The sequence below is a fragment of the Oncorhynchus mykiss genome, chromosome 7 (assembly GCF_013265735.2).
Source record: "Oncorhynchus mykiss isolate Arlee chromosome 7, USDA_OmykA_1.1, whole genome shotgun sequence".
Lineage (NCBI taxonomy): Eukaryota > Metazoa > Chordata > Actinopteri > Salmoniformes > Salmonidae > Oncorhynchus > Oncorhynchus mykiss.
In genome coordinates this window covers 71431922-71456052 of record NC_048571.1, presented here as the reverse complement: position 1 = coordinate 71456052, position 24131 = coordinate 71431922, and the positions used below count along the sequence as shown (strand labels likewise).

At 44.0% G+C, this 24131-nt stretch overlaps 2 protein-coding genes and 1 long non-coding RNA gene across 3 annotated transcripts; 1 reads left to right on the top strand and 2 right to left on the bottom strand.

Moving 5' to 3' along the window:
* Positions 1-1412: 1412 nt before the first annotated feature.
* On the bottom strand, positions 1413-3684 carry LOC110528419. The gene is made up of 2 exons (XR_002474248.2): positions 3088-3684; positions 1413-2930 (listed from the first exon to the last, which is right to left on the bottom strand). It is a non-coding gene; the product is annotated as an uncharacterized LOC110528419 (long non-coding RNA).
* On the top strand, positions 3367-15900 carry LOC110528414 (glutamine-rich protein 1). Its single transcript, XM_021610462.2, has 12 exons — positions 3367-3504; positions 4837-5115; positions 5389-5469; positions 5695-5799; positions 5914-6855; positions 7220-7379; positions 7599-7753; positions 9006-9120; positions 9396-9504; positions 14137-14297; positions 14521-14611; positions 14880-15900. The coding sequence occupies exons 2-12, from the start codon at positions 4864-4866 to the stop codon at positions 15067-15069; spliced, it is 2361 nt and encodes a 786-aa protein (XP_021466137.1). The 5' UTR covers positions 3367-3504; positions 4837-4863; the 3' UTR covers positions 15070-15900.
* Positions 15901-16267: 367 nt separating this feature from the next.
* Positions 16268-18819, bottom strand: LOC110528415 (mitochondrial RNA pseudouridine synthase rpusd4). Its single transcript, XM_021610463.2, has 6 exons — positions 18256-18819; positions 17896-18100; positions 17517-17610; positions 17154-17304; positions 16746-16843; positions 16268-16617 (listed from the first exon to the last, which is right to left on the bottom strand). Exons 1-6 carry the CDS (start codon positions 18713-18715, stop codon positions 16423-16425), a joined length of 1203 nt encoding a protein of 400 aa, XP_021466138.1. The 5' UTR covers positions 18716-18819; the 3' UTR covers positions 16268-16422.
* Between the last annotated feature and the right edge of the window lie 5312 nt (positions 18820-24131).

Genomic DNA, 24131 nt, shown 5'->3' with positions numbered 1-24131 from the left:
AGATATTGTGTATAGGCCAGTGACAATAAATTCAGGCTGTAACAGAACCAAATGTGGAAAAAGTAAGAGTGAATACTTTCTGAAGGCACTGTAGGTAATGTGGTTTCCAGAGTTTAATAACACTACTTTGTCAGGGTGAACAGCTGCTGTTGATTAAGTATCAGCTTGTAAAGATGTGAGCTGGGGGTAATGTGTCAAACAGCTTCCCTGCTGATCATTAATCTGCATTTTCAAGTGTGTCTGTGTGTGTGAGTGAGAGACATGTGACATGCAAGCATGCTTACACCTGTGGGTGAACTAGGCAAAAATACAACATCCTACAGCTGCAAGCAGTCTGATCTCTGAGAGTTTGGAGGTGTGCCCTTTTTGTCACATGCCTGTCTGTTTCCTTAACTTTGTCCCCAAGCTATTGCACACAGCTTGTGTAGGAAGTGTCTGGTGCACAAGATGAGTGTTTCCTTGATACAATCAGACACCATCATACAATATACCTAATTTCATTGTGATTGGTATCAGGCATATGCAGAGTGTGTGTATACACACACACTACAGCACATTATAATTATATGTCCAAGCAAATATCCTCCTGTCTTATGTATCTTCATATAATTTACTATGGTCTATCTGTTATCAAATTAAAAGTTGAAAACATTACCTTTTAAATTGGCAAAAATTAGCAAAACTTACACCGTTTTATTAAGATACTTCACACACTCTTTTCCTCTCTGCACTTGCAGCATCTCTTCCTCAGTGCATGGTATGCCTGTTCTGTTCTCTGAGAACATTTAGACATAATTCCTCTTTCAGTAACTTTAAGGCAAAGTAACAGACGCTTCAATAAACCAATTTAATTTCCATCAAAAGCAATAAAAAAAGGCTGCTCTTTCAATATATACCTCTGATCCTTTAGACTTCTGCTTCACATTTGTCGTGTTGTTGGGTAACACACTGGCTTTCCCTTTTCTCCCGTTGGTCTCATGGGTCAAGTGTAGCCATTTTGTAGTTGTCCTGTTTGCACTGAGTGGATCTGTTGTAGTGATGCTCAGTCTCTCCTTTACATACCTTATCACACTGTGTTCTGTAATCTCATCAGTCAAGGATTACTTTAAGATCATTAGAGTGGCGCAAAGATACCAGCAGTGCACGAGGACAGTAGAGAAAAAACACACACACAGACACACCTCACAGACACAAAGATTTACAAATGCATAGAGGAAATTAGTTAGAATAGGAATAGGTGGATGTGTGTATTCTGGTAGATGTGTGTATTGTGTAGGTGTGTACAACATACCTATTGTTTTGACGCCAAGTTCATGGATTATTGCCAGTATGCTGGGACTAACCTCAGGCAGACACTGAGCTAAGGAGGACAGGTGGTACTGTCAACCGACAAACACAGACTAGCCTACAAAGAACTTAAGATACATTTTTATACAGTGACATACACAAAACACATTCATGTAACTAACATGATACAGTAAGTGATGAGGATTACTATAATATGTAAATAGGTTTAGGCCAATCGTAATAATTTCCCCCGGACAAAGTCTTCTGTGAAGTCGAAATGTAGTGTATTTGGGTGCAAGAATAAAGCACTTGGAGCAGCAATAGTCTATGTGAGGGCCTCTCATTCATTACACAATTGTAACATAGTGCCATGTGTTGTGTATGCTGTCAACAAGTCATAACAGGTTGTCATGTATTGTACAGCTTGGGATCAGATCCCACCTCTCATCATACACACCTCAAATGAATTTACCTTTGTTTGAGGGGTGTTGTGAGTGTGTGTGTACCCTATTATTAGATGAGATGCGGTATATAGGAAGTGTTCTGGGGAAGAGAGTGATCCTCATATCCACTGGACAGCCTTCCATGAGATCACAAAGAGGCTAGAGGAGAGACCGTGGGAATTAACTCTTTCCCGTCCATTGTTACTGCAAGGTACTAGACACATGCAACACATCTCTTCTGGTCCACCTTAAGAGAGCAGAGATGCAGCCTGTTGTGGGGAGAGCCTCACCAGCACATGCCTGGCTCTTTAAGGCAGACTGGGGCAGTTGTATTCCTGTTTAAAGGCACATACACACACAAAAGTGTATACATTCAGACGGACCTTGAATATTAACTTCTGAACAAAATTAACCTTTACTTAGAAAACAGGGTGCAAGAGTCAAAATGACGTTTTCTTAAACGTAACAGTCAGTTTAACACTCACTTTTACATGAAAACATTAGGAATTAATATATTAATGTTTTTTTTCTCCCAACAATAGGCCAACTGAGAAAATGTTATTTTAGCCTGTGTTTGTTTTTTAATAATAACTTTTTTTTGTTTTGCCATTTCAAACAGGGGTTGTATTCGATCCTTGAAAGGTATTTGGTAAGTTTCAGAATGTACAGTGAAAAAACAAAGATAGATGTGATTCATATTAAATATTTCATTGCCATCCCACAACTTCCTGATTCTTTGAATATAATAAAATATAATAGTCCTATAATTTAATAATTGTATTGAACCTCAAAGACAAGCATCCTTTCTGTTACTAGCATGCATGCCTTCATCGTGACACTTTCCAAGCGAGTACTCGCGAGAAGACGTGCCCATTCGAACTGAATGTAAAATGGCGCCTTCCAACAACTGTGTAGGAAGTATTGAAAGAAAAGTGCTAATTATTAATAGAATATACAAAAGCTGGGCCTAAGAGGACCTCCAAGACACATCATAATTGAAATAGTAACAGATAAGACCGTTAGATCAGAATACAGGGGATATGGGTGGGAGTTCTTATTATATCTCAGCGTCTGTACCACAACACTAGCGCCCGTGCAATGCACCTTGGAGTCCTGTTCGCGTACATGCGCACGATACATGTGGACGCGGGGGCGAGCTGGCCTTGAAATCAGGTGCTGCGGGGGTATCGCCGTCCAAATCTACAGAAAATGCAGATCATTAATAGTTTGAATAATTACAAGGCATGTCCAAATATATTTACAATGCATTATCACAACACACTCATTGACTGTATAGACACAAACAATTTAATCTTATCAGTGTCTGTTGGCATATTTATTTAATTGAAATACGAACCTTTGCAGTCAAATGTATTTCTTGCAATAAGAAAATAGTTCGCTGGACTGGCACCAATTTAGGGTCCCCTGGTCTCTCGGGTGCACGCCATGCTCGTTCCCGTAAAAATGAAATGTGTTGTTGCCAATGACTGTATATGGTTGTTGCCTCGCCTTTACAAGTGGAATTTACTGTAAAGGATCTCCGACTCCTCGCCATGTATGATGCGGCCGTTGCTTGTCAGCAGTCCGGGATTCACGTTGTTCCACCGGGCTTACTTCCGTAGTTTTCTATGTATCGATTAAATCATGTTCTCTTAATAGTAACATTTTACAGTTAGACACATTTTCCACAAACGCTCGGAATTGTATTGGATAAACTTGTACGCGAGCCAAATTCTTCGTGTGGATTTCCCACATTGTTCTATTCGAAACGAGGGTAAATATCTCAGAAATAAGCACACGTCACGTAGCTGGCTAGCAAGCTAATTGTGATATTGTTTAGTTGGCTAGCTAACTGTTACATTTTAATTATTGCAATTCATTGCACGCTATACAATGAATACTAACAAATGGCATGTGGAAAGCAAATGACTTGGGGTTTATCGAATTACTTTTGAACGCCGTGCCTTGGCTGAACCGAGGGGTTTTGGTTTTTATTTAAGGTAGCATGGGAAGATGTACTGCTAGCTAGTTAGCTATCCAGACAACGTTAGCAACTAGTTAGCTAGGTATTGTTCTAGAATGCTTTGCAGAAGTTGCACGTATGTTTATCACTCAAGTACACTATTTTTCAAATGTTAACTTCATTCAGATTGTGGGATTTTAGTAGTTAAACTAGGCAGCATGAATATAATTCATAAGAAAAAGCCATCATGTGAAAAATGGCTAAGGATGCACAGAGGCTGGTGGCTCTTTACACTGCCCCTGTAGTAAATGTAGCTAGCAAGCAAATCTTAGCATCATGATAATAATACTATCATATTTTTTTAAAGACAAATAATGAATACCACAACAGCCTAATGCAGTATACAGAACATAGTGCCAAGTGTTCAGATTGCGGAATAATTGGTTCAAAGTTCATCATAGAAAGGGGTTTGCCAGTGCACTTTGCCCTAATTGGCTTTACTTCCCCCTCTAATACAGCTCGCCAAAACCCGGAAATTAGTCACCTCTGGTTCGTTTATCAATCCCTATGGGGAAAATGAATTGGGGAATTAATAGGGTTTTGGAATAAACCCCCCAAAAAGGTCTGAGGTTAACGCAGGCTTAGGGAATCTTATACGCTTTGTTCTATAAGATAATCAGTCAGTTAACATGGCATTTATGAGCTTTAAAAAAAAAAAAAAGTATTACATAAATGCATCAGAATCCACAAAGTGGCGTTAGCTGATTTAAGATGATCTCATAGAATAAAACGCCTCAATTCACCAGAACTTATTTTCAGCATTTATCTCCATAGGCTATGAACCATGGTGGAGTTAGTGCCTACAAAAAAGATACCATTACTATTTCTCTCTATGCAAACCGTTGTGTACCTGGGCCTTTAAATGTCTAATAGACACTGGGGCTCATTCAACCGGACAGAATGTTTTGGAACCTGTTCATGACATTTGTCTGCAATGTTCGAGGCTACTGAACGTGGCACTGAAGTGTGTGAGGTTGTATTGTTAAAAGGATTTAAAGAGTTAAAGGATGTGATATTGCTGCCCAGTTCTTGACCTGTGATGCTGGACATGTGTGTTAACTATGTCCTTTCTTTCCCCACCAGGTGCTGTGAAGGGCAGAGTGAATTGTCATGAACGAGCCCGTAGAGAGCGGTGTGGTCTCATTTGACGAATACGTGCGTCAGAAGGCCCGCAGTGTGCCCCAGCACCGTATGAAGGAGTTCCTGGAGTCCCTGGCCAACAAGGGCCCTGAGACGCTGCAGGACTTCAGACAGCAGGGCGACGCCGCCACTACCACCACCATGGTTTACCAGCAGGGGGGCAACTGTGTATACACAGACAGCACAGAGGTAGCTGGCTCACTGCTGGAGCTGGCCTGTCCGGTAAGAGGAGAGACCTCCTTACGTGGTTCCTTCAGTAGTTCCGTTCTTTTGAATACACCTCAGGCTGCCGAGTGCCCTTTGCCCTTATCTAGTCTAGTCTATATATGTAAAAAAAAAAAAAAATAATTGACCAAATTGAGAGTAAAGCCCAACTCATCCTTCAACACTGGCAGCACCTATCTTATTGTCACTAACACTGGCAGCACCTATCTTATTGTCACTATCATTGCTACTTTTACTCTGCGATTGATTCATTCTCCTGTGGCTCAACAGGTGCAGGTGACCTCTGCACAGATCTCACCCCAGATGGCTTCTGGTGTGCACCAGGGGTCTGAACAGCTGATACAAGTACAGGTGAGACCTTCCCTCACTCACCCTACCTATTACACTATAAGCAGTGTTTACACTCAGTTATTCTCCAGACTGGACCGATAGGCCTCTTTATTGACATCCAGGGCCTGTAACCAAAATGTTGAAATGAAAATACAGTGGTCAGGGAAACACAGAACCCCACCACCCTCAGACATGTGGCATGTGATGGATGGTGGTGCACTGTGCATTCTCATTCTCTGTGATCAGGTGCAGATCCAGGGGCAGCAGGACCAGACGGTGGACCTCCAGGGCATTCCCACAGCAGCGCAGCTGGTCCAGCAAGGAGAGCTCACAGAGGAGCAGCACCAACAGGTGCACACACACACACCATGCTGCATTATTAAATACACACCCACCCCATCCATGTACTCTCCTCACCCAGTAAGTGTATACACCATGCTCAGGTGTTTGTTCTGTCTCGTTCAGATCCAGGCCCAGTTGGTGGCAGCAGTGTCAGGCGGTCAACAAATCCAGCATATTCAACTACAAGGGGGTCAGCAAATTCAGCTCCAAGGAGGTCAACACATCCAGCTTCAAGGGGACTTACAGGGTGGTCAACAAATCCAGCTGCCGGGCGGTCAACAAATCCAGCTACCTTGCGGTCAACAAATCCAACTGTCAGGCGGTCAACAAATCCAACTGCAAGGTGGGCAACAAATCCAGCACATTCAGCTACCAGGCGGTCAACAAATTCAACTACAGGGAGGCCAGCAGATCCAGATCCAGACGGTGGAGGCCATGTCTCCTCAGCAGCAGCAGGGCTCTCCCCGAGAGCCAGAGAGGAGAGCTGGCGTCCTCCAACCTGCCAAGAAGCGCAAGATGGATGTCCCCATCCAGGTGTCCTATGCCCTCCCTCAGAGCCAGCAGGGCCAGCAGGTGGTTCTGGCCCTCCCCCAAGGGCAGGGGCAGCAGCAGCAGTACTTGTCCATCCGGCCAGACCTGCTCACTGTGGACAGCACCCACCTGTACAGCACCACGGGTACCATCACAGGCCCTGCCGGGGAGACCTGGACCATCCCTGTGTACTCTGGGGGGCAGCAAGGGGGCGTGCATCATATTGCCATTCCCCAGGAGGCATACAGCACGATGCAGGTGTCCTCCAGTCACCACGACAACAAGGACAATGGAGTGGCCCACTCCTCATTGTCGGGTGCCTTGTCCGTCCAGTCGGGTGGCACCGTGTCGGTGTCCGGGACGACGAATGAGGAAGTGGTGCAGACGCTGTTCCCAACGCAGTTCATGAACGGGAACATTCACTGCCCAGTGGTGGTGCAGACGGTGGGCGGGGCTTACAATAGCACGCAGCAGCTTCACATCTGGGACCCCCAGCAGCAGCAGGAACACCAGGAGCACCAGCTACACCTACAGGTCAGAACAGGACCTTCACCTCTTGGGTGACCCTGACTTTGTCCTTGCCTCCGATTTCAAGTTTTTCCACAACATTAATGTAGATTTGTGCTTTATGACATATGTTGGATTAATCAATAATTAACATGTTGGACTGTTAGATTATGTTGTAGATTAAGTCAGTACTCTCCCCCAGTAAAGCAGGATATGATTATTTCAATTAATGAACACCTATTCCCTGTCTCCAGTTTTATGTCCCCTGTGCTGTCTTTCTCCCCTTGAAGGCATTTTAGGAAATATTTAATTCCCTGCACCACAAATGAGCAAAGCATGTAGTGTGCATGTTTCTCTTCTAACGTTTCACTTCTAATGTGTCCCCCTGCAGGGTCACGTGGAGTCAGAGTCCCAGGTGGAAGCCCCTCAGGAGCTACTGATGCCCATCTCCCTGAAGCCTGAGGAGGGCCTGGATGTGTGGCGCCTCTGGGTCCAGCGCAAGAACGCAGAGCTGGACAAGGACGTGCAGAACAAGCTGGCGCCCATTGGACGTGAGTGTCAACAAACTCATTAAATTGCCTTCGCCAAGTATGTGAACTTCTCGTCCACTCTCTCCTCCCTTCCTGTCTCTCTTTCTCCTACATCTCTATCTTTCTCTTGTAGGTTTGTAGGTTCTTAATTCTGAATATGTCAATGAATGTTCTATTAGTCAGAGTTTGGATAAAAGTGTCTTCTAAATTACCATATTTATTTTCTCTCTCTTTGTGCAGGTCGGCAGGCCCTGCGCTTCCAGGAGGACCTGGTGTCGAGTGCGGTGGCTGAGCTCAACGTGGCTCTGGCTCTCATGACCCAGGAGGCCCAGGGGCTGGAGGGAGAACGTTTTGAGCCTGATGCCCTCTACTACATCTTCCTGTGTATACAGAAGGTATGCATACCACATGACCAGTGGCGTGTAAATCTTGGTGGGGCAAACATAATTTTTTGTTGTTGTTGATGAATGCCAACAAAGCCACTAGACAATACATCAATTGCACTATAACAGTGAAAAACGCTGCGCACAAACTGTTAGGGCCTACATAAAGCTGTCCCATCAGCATTCCTAACAGCAGTCCCAAAAAAACAGTTAATTCAGCCTCATTTACTGCCTTTAAAAAAACATAGCTGATGGGGGGGGGGGCAAGGTTGTATCATGACGTCCGTGATCTTCAGGTCTGTTCTAGAAAGAGGCTTGAGTTCCCAAGTTTGACAAATGTTCAAAACTTATTTTCCCAGTCAGAGCTTGTTTCTTTCAGAGTCCCCAGTTGTCTTGAACTCCCTGAAGTCTGAGATTTCCCAGTTTCCAGTTGTTTCGAACGCGGTAGAAGTCATGCTAGATTGACAGCATAGCCAATGTTTATATTTTTTAAGCTTGGAAAACAAACCCTTAAACCCAGACTTGGACCACACACCCACTCTACTGAATAACAGGCTAGTGATTGCTTTGCAATGCTTACAGTAGGCCATTGATTCCTTCCAAACCACTCATTGTTGAATTTGTGACGTGTAATGTTTGTCTAATGGCTGATGAGCACCAATATGTTTTGTCTATAATTTCTCTTCAGATGACAAGGATTGAACAGGATTTGCCAGTAGACTTGATTAATGATGATGCTTTCTAGCTAAGATTCTGAAAGTATGATGTTAATATGATCAGTCAAATGAAAGCTATGGTACATATAACGTGATTTGACGTCATTTTATCTGTAGCCATTGACCTTGAGCCTTCTTGGGTGGGCACTTCTAATGTAACTCTATGGCAGCACCCAAGGGGTTTGAATTTGAGCCCTCCCGTAGATTTTGCGGTGACGTAGTGTCCCCATGAGTGACAGAACACTCCATATTTTCCATTGGCTGCCCCACCACCAGTGAAAGCACTGAGCTAGGCTGAAACGCCTGCATTTTGGAGCTGCCTTCCGCAAAAAATAGACTGTTTGTATGCGGCTTTATTAACTCAATGATTATTATAATTTTTTACATTGTTTGCAAACTGATATGTGACAGGTATTAATGCCAAAATAACAGTGGGTCTTTGTCCCACCTGCCCTGTCACTGACATAGCATCATACCACAAACACACATGGTACAAGATACTGACTGAAATGTATTACAGTTGATAGAGGTTGTATTTCTGCTTGCAGTACCTCTTTGAAAACGGACGGGTGGATGATATCTTCTCTGATCAGTACTACACACGCTTCTCCCAGTGGTTACACAAAGCCCTGGATGAGTGGAGGCCCAGCATCCATCCACTAGGTAAGAGCCACAGCGTTTGTCTTTTGTGTTTCTGTGTGTAAGTGCAAGAGAGAGTACAGGTAAAAGCCTGCTGAAGGCCTGAGGGTGGAACTGTAAAAGCACTTTGGAACATTGATTGTTCTGTGCACAGTCTGATATCTTTTTGTTAAGTGCAAGAGAAACTCACAATTCTGTTGTGTATTTTCGCTACTTCCATACCTGAGTACATTTCTGTGCAGAATGCAGTGGTCTCATTAGAGGAGAGTGTATTGTGATTGGCTGCTCTCTCCTCCCAGGGTACATCATTCCCAGTCACGTGACAGAGGAGATGCTGTGGGAGTGTAAACAACTAGGAGCCCATTCACCAGCCACGCTGCTTACCACACTCATGTTCTTCAACACTAAGTGAGTCTCACACACTTAAATTTTAGTCATCAACCAGAAGCTCTGGGCGATTTACAGTTAGTGCATTCATCTTAAGATCGCTAGGTCGGACAACTACATATCACAGTCATACTAAGTACATTTGACCTCAGAAGCTATCAGCAAAGTCAGAGCTAGTAGGGGTAAGAAAGTAAAATGCAAGTGTTAGTTCAAGAAAGGTCAGGAGGGGGTGCGAGGGTTGGTTCCACCATTGGAGTGTCAGGACAGAGACGAGCTTGGAGAGCCAGGAGACCAGAGGTGGCAGAACGGATTACTTGGGTTGGGGATGTAGGGTTTTAGCATAGCCTTGAGGTAGGGAGGGGCAGTTCCTCTTGCTGCTCTATAGGCAAGTACCATGGTCTTGTAGTGGATGTGAGCTTCGACTGGAAGCCAGTGGAGTGTGCGGAGGAGCGGGGTAACATGGGACAACTTGGGAAGGTTGAACACCAGGCGGAATGCAGCATTCTGGATAAGTTGCATGGGTTTGATGGCACAAGCGGGGAGGTCAGCCATCAACAAGTTGCAGTAGACCAGACGGGAGATGACAGGTGCCTTGATTAGGACCTGTGCCACTTCCTGTGTGAGGTAGGGTTTTACTCTATAGATGTTGTAGAATATGCAGGAGTGGGTCAATGCTTTGATGTTTGCAGAGTGTTTAGGGTCATGCCAAGGTTCTTTGCACTCTGGAAGGGGGACACGTGGCGTTGTCAACTGTGATGGAGAGGTATTGGCCTTCCCTGTGGGAAAGAGCATCTCCGTCTTATCGAGGTTGACCTTGAGGTGGTGGGCCGACATCCAAGCTGATATCTCAGGCACGCAGAAATGCGTGTCGCCACCTGGGTGTCAGAAGGGGGGGAAGGAGAAAAGTAGTGTCATCCGCATAGCAATGATAGGAGAGACCATTTGAGGATATGACAGAGCCGAGTGACTTGGTGTATAGAGAGGGTGTATACATATAGTGAGAGTATGTGGTGCAGACACAGTTCCTTTACATGTCACCTGGTAGGAGCGGCGTGCCAGGTAGGATGCAATCCAAGTGTGTGCAGAGCCTGAGACACCCAGCCCTGAGAGGGTGGAGAGGAGGATCTGATGGTTCACTGTGTCAAAGGCAGCGGAAAAGATCTAGGAGGATGCTGACAGAGGAGAGAGAGTCAGCTTTGGCAGGGCAGAAAGCCTCTGTGACACAGAAGAGTAATCTCGGTTGATAGACCCGTCTTGAAGTGGTTAGGGTCAATAAGATCATTCTGAGAGAGGTTGGTCAGAGGCAACACGCGTTTTGGAAAGAAAGAAAGAAGGGATGCCGCAGGGTTGCAAACTAGTCACCTTAAGGCGAAATTTGCCATTTTGAAACCAAAATGAAAAGCATGACGGGTGAGAAGGTGATGAAGCGTACTTCATGAGTTGTACCCGAAAAACAACTGGCATTTGGAAAGTTTGAGTTAAGGGAGAAAGTATGGTGGAACAAGTACTAGTATTGTTAATGTTACTTAACAATGCTATCTTGCTAGCTGGATCGAATTCTCCATTATCTAACCAGCGAAATGTTGAGCAACATTGGTCAAGTAATTGAGTTTATGGTGTGACAATTTGTTGGCTAATAAAGTCAGACAGCTAACGTTAGCTTGCTAACGTTACAGCTAGTGTTGCACCGATATGACATTTTTGGCCGATACCAATATTTCCCTTGAAAAAAAACGATACCAATATTTAACATTTTTGCGGACTTTTAGCATTCTAGTACATTTCAATAGGTAACACATGGATGCAGCGGTCTAAGGCACGGCATCTCAGTGCAAGAGGCGTCACTACAAACACTCTGGTTCGAATCCAGGCTGTTTCACATGCGGATGTGATTGGGAGTCCCATAGGTTGGTGCACAATTGGCCCAATGTCGTCTGGGTTTGGCCGGGCTAGGCCGTCATTGTAAATAAGAATTTGTTCTTAACTGACTTGCCAAGTTAAAGGTAAAAAAACAAACATGTAAAGTGTAGCTAGGCCAGGCTTAAGCTGGATGACAGTATAGAGGTGAAAGGAACACCACACACTTTCCCTCTTTCTCACTTTTCCAATACAGTGGATAAAAGGGGTTTGCCAGGTGTACTCTGCCTGAGAGATCAATTATGCCAGCAAAGGGTCTCATGCTCTGCTGCTGGCACATTGTAGAACAGATGTCAACAGGCAGGAAGTGTACAATGTAATAACCTGCACTGTAGCCCAAAGATATTGTTTTTGTGTTGAACTTGACAGTACAATTTGTGTGTGTGAGTGAGGGGGGATAATTAAATGTTTTACTCGTTGAACATTATTTTTGCACACATGTAGCCTTGTGCACTTGATCAATGTCTACTATAGTGGACACTATAATAGAGCAAAAATAGAATGCCTGTTTGTTTTATTCTGTTTCTACTTAAAGATGTTTTTTTCCCAAGTGCAATTTTTAGATGTGTGTATGGTCACAAGCGTTCTATTATAAAGGCTGTCATGGCTAACTGCAATATTAGTGTATTGTTTTTTTCCCTCAAGACTTGAGTGTCATTTGCAGTAAAGTCTAGGCAACAAATAATATTGGATTGCAGATGCCTCACCAGTCCTCAACTGGCAGCTTCATTAAATAGTACCTGCAAAACACCAGTCTCAACAGTGAAGAGGCGACTCCGGGATGCTGGCCTTCTAGGCAGTTCCTCTGTTCTTTTTGACGTCTTAAACTTTTATTTTTATTGGCCAGTCTGAGATGTATTTTTCTTTGCAACTCTTCCTTGAAGGTCAGCATCCTGGAGTCTGTTGTTTTCCTGACACCACACTACGAGTGCCCTCACCTCCTCCCTGTAGTCTCGTCGTTGTTGGTGATCAAGCCTACTACTGTTGTATCGTCTGCAAACTTTATGATTGAGTTGGAGGCATGCATGGCCAGGCGGTCATGGGTGAACAGGAGGGGGCTGAGCACGCACCCTTGTGGGGCCCCAGTGTTGAGGATCATCGAAGTGGAAATGTTGTTTCCTACCTTCACCACCTGGGGACGGCCCCGTCAGGAAGTCCAGGACCCAATTGCACAGGGTGGAGTTGAGACCCAGGGCCTCAAGCTTAATGGTGAGCTTGGAGGGGACTATGGTGTTGAATGCTGAGCTGTAGTCTAAACAGTATTCTTGTCCAGATGGGCTAGGGCAGTGTGCATTATGATGGCGATTGCATCGTCTGTGGACTTATTGGGGCAGTACGTAAATTGGAGTGGGTCTAGGGTGTAAGGTGGAGGTGATATGATCCTTGACTAGTCTCTCAAAGCACTTCATGATGACAGAAGTCATTGCTACGGGGCGATAGACATTTAGTTCAATTACCAAAGCCTTCTTGGATACGGGAACAATGGTTGCCAGCTTGATGCGAGTTGGGACAGCAGACTGGGATAGGGAGAGATCTAATATGTCTGTAACACTCCAGCCAGCTGGTCTGCGCATGCTCTGAGGGCGCGGCTAGGGATGCCGTTTTGTCAACGATCTTAGTTTTGTGACGAGACCACTGCTGAGAAAACAAGGGAGACTGAAGTACTAATTGCCTTGCAAAGGTGAAGAGCACAACTCCTGATACTAATTTCTGACTGAAAGCACTCCCCCCTCTAAAACAACCACTGATTACAAAAATGACAACAGTCATGAATTGCCCTGCCCCTTAATCCTGGTTGATGTGTCAACAATCATCTGCAAGTTATGATCAGTCAGCAGTTCACAGACCAAGTAGGCTACTGGGAAGACAGGCAGCACTTAAAGTAGAGTGCCCTAGCTAGCAAAAAGACAGTAGTAAACAACAACCAATTAAGACGAATGATACTTATCACTCCTGGAGATGTATCCTGGAGATATCAGGAGTCCTCTAGCTATAGAATGAAGCACATGCACACAATCATCTGGACACATGATTCTGAAACCAATATTCCTGGTTGCTCACTACCCCAACAAATGCTCACATGTTTTCTCTCTAGTGCTGTCACTGTACTTTCTTAGCCACAAGGTAATTGAAATGTATATAGGTTAGTGGCTGTTTTTATTTCTGCCGGTTAATTGAGGTGATTGTGTGTGAGAAAGAGGGGGGGGGGTTTCCAGATGTTCATACCGTTCCTGTACCATACAGGGTATATGGTATTGCCATCGGTGTTCACAAGGGGTGCTATTTCTTTCCAAACGTTGGGGGCCCAACAAATGCTAATAATTACTAGCGAAATCCCATAGCGGACTCTAGCTAAAAGCTGACAAGTGCAAGTGAACATAAACTAATAGGACAGACAACCCAGCTCATGTACAATGATCTTTAAAGGCTACGAACAGTTTGCTGCACACACACAAACATTAGACAGCAGGGATCTTGATCTGTGATGGATTGATTCTCTGCTGTGACCAAGAAGCTTGATCTTGTCATCGAGCCACAGCTAGCAAAGAGAGTTTATGTATTTATAGTTAATAGCAGTGGCGTAGCACACATCCACACAAGGCTGTGTCGGGGACATAGCTTCGGGGGGGGTTTGAAAGTCATACTATTGGGTATTTGAAAAAACCTTGGTATATACAATATATTTCTCAAGCCTAGTGTTTGTGTTTTGGTATTAAACAAACCTATCTGCGTTAGGTATTTCCATCTGACGACGGTAGAGCAGCACTTGAAGGTGGCCTTCTCCAAGGTGCTGAGACACACCAAGAAGAACCCGTCCAACCCCAAGGACAAGAGCACCAGTATCCGCTATCTGAAGGGCCATGGCCCTTTGGGGACACACCATGCTGGGCAGAAAGGTGAGATCTTCTCTTACTTCATGTCAAGGAAAATGCATCTTCTTATATTGTATTCAGACCTGATTTCCATATACCCAGTCACTGAGTGACTTGTATTAGTCAGCTTTCCTTTTGGGGCTAATTCATTGGGCCTCTATGATTCCCCCGAGTTTGGTAACATTATGAATTCCATATGCCCCATCACTACTGGCTGGTTCTGACCTCTTTGTTACTTGATTTGCAGTGACTGATGACATGTATGAGGAGCAGGCTGAGGATCCTGAAAACCCGCTGCGATGCCCCATTAAACTGTATGACTTTTACCTCTTCAAATGGTGAGTAATGCCCCCTATTCTCAGTACATTTCTAGTAGCTAAGAGGATGCAATTGCACAGGGTGATGTTTTCCTTGGTGTTAAAAAGATTAAAAAATACACAACGACACATTTATCTTCTACTGGAATGCCCTTTTCTATGCATTTCTAATGATCAAATCAACTGTTTATTTTTGTACTCCTACATTTTTCAACTTAGGAGCACATCTATTACTTGAAAAAAATGTTAGCATATAGCCCTGCAACAACTAATCACCTGTCTCTCTCAGTCCCCAGAGTGCTAAGGGGCGTAACGACGCGTACTACCTGACGCCAGAGCCTGTCGTGGCGCCAAACAGTCCCATATGGTACTCCACTCAGCCAATCACAAGTGAGCAGGTGGAGCACATGCTCACACGCATCATCATGGTGCGAGAGATCCAGGAGACCATCGCCATGTCGTCGGTCAACATACACTGAGCCGGGAGGGGAGGAGGAACCGAAGCACACTCTTCACTCCGAAATCAGCCCTTCTCTAGCTTTCCTCTTTGTTGTACCTCCTTCACTCAGTGTCTAACTCTAAGGACCTCCAGTGGCCTCAGTCTCTACCCATCACACCTTTCAACCACAGGAGTGGGGGAGTGACAGTGTTTACAGAGTGTATTTATGGGCCTTTTTTAAGTACAGAACCATGTGTTTATTCATCCAATGGCAATTATGTCACCCTCAATGCCCAGTCCAGACTGACTTTGTTTTTCACACGTGTCACCCACCACTTCACCTAAACCCCTCCTCACTTCACCATAATGTTTTTTTCCTGGACTGACGAGACCAATGGATTTTGACCAACTCAGCAAATCAGAGCTCCTCGTCTACTCTTGTAGGCCACTGCAGCCCCCCAATAAAACTGAAGTAGGCAGAAATGGATGGTGAAATATTGGGACTAATTCAGTCTTAAATATATTATACACATGTAACTCTTACCACACGGACCTCTTTCCTCCAAGCTCTCAGGTCCCAGACATGGCAGGATAACCTACAGACATTTAATAGGACCTCTGCTCACTTTTTAAAATATATATATATATATATATATAGGCATTTATGATCTCCTGTATGTATTGATATTATGGTGGTGTTGGAGGCTAAAGAAAGCCTGTGTTTTCAAATATGCCTTTTGTACTGTGTGATTTGAGATGCATTATGTCAAGCCTTGGCTCTGATGTTGAACAGTTCACAATACATGTTGCCGTCTTCACACATGACTGGGATGTAATGGTAATAAACCGGGCTACTAATTAGTGATTTGAAGTAGTAGTGAGATCTAAACCCTATTTTCTCTCATACGAGATCCTCTGGTAGAAAAAAAGTCCACAGAATAACAGAAGGGACAGATGTAGGATCTGGTTTTGTCAATGTACACCGTGAAGTGATGTCACTTGCCTTGCCAGAACTATTTGTTTATCAGAATTGGTACGGCGCAATGTCTCTCAGGTGGGTAGAGTTTGCACTGATATTTCAATGAATATCACTATTCACCATTTTACAGGTCTGTATGACAGTAAATTAATTTACTGTTTAAACAAATCTGCATAGATGCTCTGTTAGGTCATCCTAACCTCCAGTCTGCTGTCCCAGGGGGAGGCACGTTATGAAGAAATGGTCCTAGCATGTGAAATTAGGAAAAAAATGGTTTTGTTTATTTGCCACACACACAGTTAATTCCCAGTCCAGGTACAAACTTAAACCATTAGGCCAAGGGTCCCTTGAAGTGATGCTGCTCCATATTTCATAAGCAAGTCTTCTGTATCCTGTCTGCACTGCGCTGAAGCATCATTCATCTGGAATCGGGATCTGCAGTCGTCGCAAAGTGCTGGTGAAATACTTTGGCAGGGGGCAAGACACCGTAATGTCACTCTGACCTTTGAACTCTGGCAGTGTCAGCTGACGAGCATGCAGGTGGAGAGGCAGATAGCGCGCCTTGCTCTGTTCAAGTCCCAGCCTCCGCAACACACCATCTGGCAGTTTCTAAAGTAAAAAAAAGTGTTTTTAAAAACAATGCCCATCAATCACTGGCACCAAAGAGGTCTAAATGCTAGGCTACCTTGTTGTAAAGCTTCTACATTGTGAAGTCTGGAGATGTTCGTTTGCCTTACCTGAGGTGCCAGTTTGGTCCAGTGGGAGTATTTGTGGTCTCCGAGGATAGGAGATCCCAGAGCGTATGCCATATGGACCCTCAACTGGTGCTTCACCCCTAGAAGCACAAGAGGGTGGACGAGGCAAGAGAGAGGGAACAGCTTTTTATGAAGGTTCAAAGTTATTGGTGCTACATGGTGCATAGTATCCTCTAGGACCTAGGTTAATCTGTGTTATTAGCATGTGGTAGACCCCCTCAACAACATGACTGAAATCAATTCTAAAAGCTTGAGCAAGATATTGTGTTTAATTTGAAAACAGCATAACATTTTGCAGTCATGTTATAGCAATCTTTTGGGATGTGCAGGGTGACTGCAAAAACCAACAACTTGGAACGACCCCAGAGTAAGCTTCAGTAGTGTCTCTACCTGTGATAGGCTGGAGCTCAACCAGGCTGCAGCCGTTGCTGCTGTCCAGGACACGGTACTGAGTCACGGCACCCTGGGCCTGCCGATTGGCCCGCACTTTGGTCACTCCCTCGCCCCCGTCACTCACCCTGTACACAGGACTCAGGCCCATCTGAGAAGGGTTATGGGTAGTTAGGTTCGGTGTATATAAGACTGTCAAGCTAAAAACCTCAAGGACAGCACAGTATACTGAAAGCCACCAATACAAATGAGAGGAAAGACTGACTGGATGACAATACTGGTCATAATGACTAGAATTTAACAGAACTATTGGCAGCACTGGTTAAGAAGTTTGAGAGATATTATTACAAAATATTACGTTACCTTGAAGTGAGGCTGAGCTCCTGTGACCTCTCTCTCTATGACGGGAATGTCAATCACTCCCTCAGAGGGAACAGGCACGCCCACAGCAACAACCCTGCATGGGGAATAGGGAGAATGGAAGATGATTGAAAGTAACGAAACAAGAATGTAGCATGATGTTGCAAGGCGTGAATCAAGCTCAATAACCCTTGCGTCCAGATTAAGACATTACCGCTGCTCCAAGGGGAAGTTCCATTGGGGGAGCAGTAATGTCTTATTAATGGCAGGGTCATTGCAATAGCTTTATGGCATATTCTATGTTCATTTGCTGCCCTCAATTGATGGTTTTGAAATGTGAATGATGTGCTGCCTTGATCCTTATTTGAAACTAAATCCACACCAATATTTCCTCTCCACTTGGTGGTTTTTGTGAAGATTTTGTACATAGTCCAGTGCTTCCTCAGTCCTTGCCAGCAGGAGGGTCCCTGTCGTCTCCTTGTCTAATCCAAGGCAGACGTGCAGCCGAGACCCAGCCCTTATTCCATCCACCATCTTGGCAAGGATTGGAAGCACGTCTGAGATGTTGTTTTTGTTGCTTGACCCATCTAAGAGGAAGAATATGGGATTTAAATCACTGTGGATTTGACCACTGCTCTAGCACAGATGTGTGTTCTTGAAGGGACATTAAAAATAACAGACTTATTCCTCACGTTATCTTTAATTGTGTGTTTGACTCAATACAGCACTTCATACACCTTACCTTGAACAGAAACTCCATAGGGTTTATTAACGACGGCGAGCTCTGGATGTGGGAGGATCAGACCTCTGTGAAGGTGCTTTGCAAGAACGTTGGGGTGAACATTCTGTAGCTGCTGAGTGAACTGTCGCAGCTCGATGACCCTCTTTTGCAGTTGGGACACTGGCACCGACGGATTAAGGACAGCCGCGTCTGACCCACCACCAGTTGCATTTCCTCTCTGTTTCTCGTGGCGAATTTTGCGTGCAAGGTCGATGGCTCTCAGATTCGGTCTCTTGTCAGAGTCAGACACTGGTGGTGGTTCCTCTCGTCTCGGGACAGAAGCATGTGCTCGCGTAAGCAAGGATGCTACTCCCCTTGATATGTGACAAATACTGCCTGTTTTCCCTGAGCGAATTGCCGCTTTACATGTCCTTATAACATCATTATTACAAGCCAATGTAACCGTCCTATAGCTGTTCATGATAACTAGCTACTTTGAAGATTGTTAAATCTCATGTCGTTCTGAAGCTGAAAACACTGGAGTGCACCATTATGGTCACCGGAAATGATGTAAATGGACTTCCTTTTTTTCAGATTCGCTACCACAGAGTTTTTAAACCAGAGACCCGACATGTCAAGACTTCCGGGAATGCTTGTTTGAGAAGTCAGCAAGGAGTGAACAATTATTCCTTAGTTGTTCATTTTCTCGAAATCTAAAGGTATAACCTAGATTCGAGCCAAAGTCTTAAGTATTTAAACATGTTATTACTCCAACCTCGTGAAAGTGACAGGGGGGGATTTCTAGCTTTCTCCAATAGAAAGCAAACACAAGTGTTGTCCACGCCTCCCGTATACGGAGAAAACCTTGCCGGACACAGCAGACTGGAGTTTAGGATGACACAGTTTGCAAGCGAACTAGCTAGTTAGCGACACGGTGTACATAATATGGGATGGGGAGTGATTCAGGCTTGAATTCATTTTAGGCAACAATACCACCGTGTGGCTGTCAACTACCATTGAACGTGTTACCAACGCCGTACTAACGTCTGCGTGTTACTGTTATGAAAGTCAAAGTCATAGTTTATATTCAATTCAAGGGGCTTTATTGGCATGGGAAACATATGTTAACATTTCCAAAGCAAGTGAGGTAGATAATATACAAAAGTGAAATAAACAGTAAAAATGAACAGTAAACATTACACTCACATAAGTTCCAGAAGAATAAAGACATTACAAATGTCATATTATGTATATATACAGTGTTGTAACGATGTACAAAATGGTTAAAGTACAAAAGGGAAAAGAAATAAGCACAAATATGGGTTATATTTACAATGGTGTTTGTTCTTCACTGGTTGACCTTTTCTTGAGGCAACAGGTCACAAATCTTGCTGCTGTGATGGCACACTGTGTTATTTCACTCAGTAGATATGTGATATATCTAAATTGGTTTTGTTTTCTAATTCTTTGTGGATCTGTGAAATCGGAGGGAAATATGTGCCTCTAATATGGTCATACATTGTGCAGGAGGTTAGGAAGTGCAGCTCAGTTTCTACCTAATTTTGTGGGCAGTGTCTTCTCTTCTCTTGAGAGCCAGATCTGCCTATGGCGGCCTTTCTCAATAGCAAGGCTATGCTCACTGAGTCTGTACATAGTCAAAGCTTTCCTTAAATTTGGGTTAGTCACAGTGGTCAGGTATTCTGCCACTGTGTACTCTCTGTTTAGGGCCAAATAGCATTCTAGTTTGCTCTGTTTTTTGGTTCATTCTTTCCAATGTGTCAAGTAATTATCTTTTTGTTTTCTCATGATTTGGTTGGGTCTAGTTGTGTTGCTGTCCTGGGGCTCTGTGGGGTGTGTTTGTGAACAGAGCCCCAGGACCAGCTTGCTTAGGGAACACTTCTCCAGGTTCATCTCTCTCCTAATTGGTATGTTGAATTTTATGTTCCTTTTGATGGCATAGAATGCCCTTCTTGCCTTGTCTCTCAGATCGTTCACAGCTTTGTGGAAGTTACCTGCGGCGCTGATGTTTAGGCCAAGGTATGTATAGTTTTTTGTGTGCTCTTAAATATTTATATTAATTAAAGGTGCATAATTTATATTTATATTAATTACATCTCAACCATAAATGTTATCATTTACAGTTTTTCACGTGCAAGCCAATATCCCGATGTAGACCACATTGAGCTATAGTGTGTAGCCTATGGCTTGTGTATTTCCTGTTATCACAGTCTAGAAAATATAATACCCAATAGGTAATGTGGCTTCCCTCAATGCCTCATTTTCTTCTTCTTCTTCTTCTTCTTCTGTGGGTTTTATGGCAGACTACACCCAAAAATATGTATTACTGCTGCCAACTGGATGGGGGTGGAAAAAAACAAGATAAAAGTAAAACCCATACGTGATAGGGAAAACTAACTTAACCCACCAAAAATAAAACAATACAAAAACACATTGACAAAACCAAAACACCGAAACTCCCACTTCTTCCTTCAAATCTCCCTATCTCCCTTCTCAGGTTCTATGACCTGAGAAGATGGTACAGCTTGTGACAATACTCCATGCAACTTCTCCGCTGAGAAGTCTTTCAGTCCCAGGAACCATTCCGCCGCATCCACAATGATATCTATTTTCCTGGACTTCCTTTCCACCTTGGCAGTGCCATCAATCACCATAGCTATAAAGGCCACATTCTTAACCTTTATTTAACTAGGCAAGTAATTTAAGAACAAATTCTTATTTTCAATGACAGCGGGTTAACAGCCTTGTTCAGGGGCAGAACGACAGATTTTCACCTTGTCAGCTCGGGGATTCAATCTTGTAACCTTACGGTTACTAGTCCAATGCTCTAACCACTAGGCGACCTGCCGCCCCCACGTATCTGTGTCCTGCTGTTTAATGGCATTCAACATACAACTTTGATTGAAGACCTAAAATAATGCCTGACAACCAATTAAATCATAACGGTATCCTATTATAGTGTGGCCACAGGGGTAGCCTATTCTACAATAATGTAACTATGTGCTAGTATTATTTATTTAATTTATCAATTAAATTGTGAATGGGTATGCTACTTCATTCAATGATTATGGTATTGTACAAGGTAGATACAGGAGTAGCCAATAGTCAACAATAATAACATAATTGAATGTGCTATAGTTAAACAATAAGGCACAAGGGGGTGTGGTATATGGCCAATATACCATGGCTAAGGGCTGTTCTTATGGACGACGCATCGCAGAGTGCCTGGATACAGCACTTAGAAGTGGTATATTGGCCATATATCACAAAAGCCTGAGGTGCCTTATTGCTATTATAAACTGGTTACCAACATAATTAGGGCATTAAAAATACATGTTTTATTATGCCTGTGGTATACGGTCTGAGTCAGCATTCAGTCAGCATTCAGGGCTCGAACCACCCAGTTTATAATATCATTTATTTAATTGATGAATGAAATTGTAAGTGGAGATGGGTTGGCTACTTCATTCAGTGAATACTGAATGTCTTGCTATCTCTGGGAGTATGTTAATGACAGCTTTTCAGCTGTTGAACTATGCCAATGTCGAACTAATTTCTAAATCTCTTTCTTTTAGTCAAGAAGATGTGATGAGCCAGATCAACCACTCAGCTTCAATGCAGCTGTTCAACCCACCACTCCCACTGCTCTCCCTCCACAAGTAACCGCATCCTCTTCTCCTGTTCAACTAATTTGCCACCACACTGAAAAGGACTGTATTTACATACCCTTGTGCCCATCTCAGTGCAGCATCCATCCAAGGCCCCAGCTGGATGCCTAAAATGTGAAAAATGTAATCAAGATGCTACAATACTGTGTGTGTGTGTGTGAGCAAAGGTTGGCGAAAACCTTCAAAGGTGGTGGTGCTATGTTGTGGGTTATCTTGAATACCAGGCAGATGTTTGAGTACAGAATTAAATGGTTTAAACTGAACAGGTTGAACTTGTTGAGTACACTCTTCGAAAAAGGGGTTCCAACAGGGGGTGTTTGGCTGTCACCAAAGGAGAGCCCTTTTTGGTTCCAGGTAGAAGTCTTTGGTTCCATAAAGAACCCTTTTGAGTTCCATGTAGAACCAACCCTCTGTGGAATGGAACCCAAAAGGGTTCTACCTAGACACCAAAGGGGTTCTACCTGGAACCAAAAAGTGTTCTTCAAAGGGTTATCATATGGGGATAGCGGAATAATCATTTTAGGTTCTAGATAGCACCTTTTTTGTAAGAGTGTAGGCATATATTGAAGTGGTGGTTCTACGGTTTTCTGTAAAAAAAAATGTTGGTGGTTAATTGGTGGTGGTGGTAAGTTAAGATAATCAGAAATACCATGAAATATCCCCACTTTTAGCCCACATTTGCAAGCAGGCAAAGTAGACTATTTCTACAGTATATACAGTTAATGGGTGTTTGGATACTAACGTTGATTTTGCACTGTGTGGATGTTGTCAGTGTTGTTGCTCTCTCCATGTCACCGGTGGATGACACGTTTATCTTGGGATCATTGGATATGACCATACGACTCTGGGACCTGCACTCTCCCAACTGTCAGGTGAGTAAGAGAAGCTTTAGAAGCCACAGTCCTGCATTTTGCTCCTCAGATGAGCATAGGAAAAAAGACAAATCAAATCAAATACATTTTTATTTGTCACATGCGCCAAATACAAGAGGTGAAGACCTTACCGTGAAATGCTTACTTACAAGCCCTTAACCAACAATGCGGTAAAGAAATAAGAGTTAATAAAATATTGACCAAATAAAATAAAAAATAAAATAAAAAGTAATCAGGCTATGTACAGGGGGTACCGGTACCGTTCAATGTCCGGGGGTAGAGGTTATTCGAGGTCATTTGTACATGTAGGTAGGGGTAAAGTGACTATGCATAGATAATAAACAGCAAGTAGCAGCAGTGGGGGAGCAATGGGGGAGTTATCAATGTAAATAGTCCGGGTGGCCATTTGATTCATTGTTCAGCAGTCTTATGGCTTGGAGACATAACCTGTTAAGGAGCCCTTTGGACCTAGACTTGGCGCACTGGTACCGCTTGCTGTGTGGTAGCAGAGAGAACAGTCTATGACTTCAGTGACTGGAGTCTTTGATCATTTTTGGGCCTTCCTCTGACAACTCCTAGTATATAGGTCCTGGATGACAGGAAGCTTGGCCCCAGTGATGTACTGTGCCGTACGCACTACCCTCTGTAGCGCCTTACGGTCGAATGCCAAGCAGATGCCATACCAGGTGGTGATGCAACCGGTCAGGATGCTCTCAATGGTGCAGCTGTATAACGTTTTAGGATCTGGGAAACATGTTGTCGTGCCCTCTTCACGACTGTCTTAGTGTGTTTGGACCATGATAGTTTGTTGGTGATGTGGACACCAAGTAACTTGAAACTCTCCACCCGCTCCACTACTGCCCCATCGATGTGAATGGGGGCCTATTCAACCCTCCTTTTCCTGTAGTACATGATCAGCTCCTTTGTCTTGCTCACGTTGAGGGAGAGGTGTTTGTCCTGGCACCACACTGCCAGGTCTCTGACCTCCTCCCTATAGGCTGTCTCAAAGTTGTCAGTGATCAGGCCTACCTACCACTGTTGAGTCGTCAACAAACTTAATGATGGTGTTGGAGTCGTGCCTGGCCGTGCAGTTATGAGTGAACAGGGAGTACAGGAGGGGACTGAGCACGCAGGGGGGGCCCCTGTGCTGAGGATCAGTGTGGCAGATGTGTTGTTGCCTACCCTCACCACCTGGGGGACCGTCAGGAAGTCCAGGATCCAGTTGCAGAGGGAGGTGTTTAGTCCCAGGGTCCTTAGCTTAGTGATAAGCTTTGAGGGCACTATGGTGTTGATGCGCTGAGCTGTAGTCAATGAACAGCATTCTCACATAGGTGTTCCT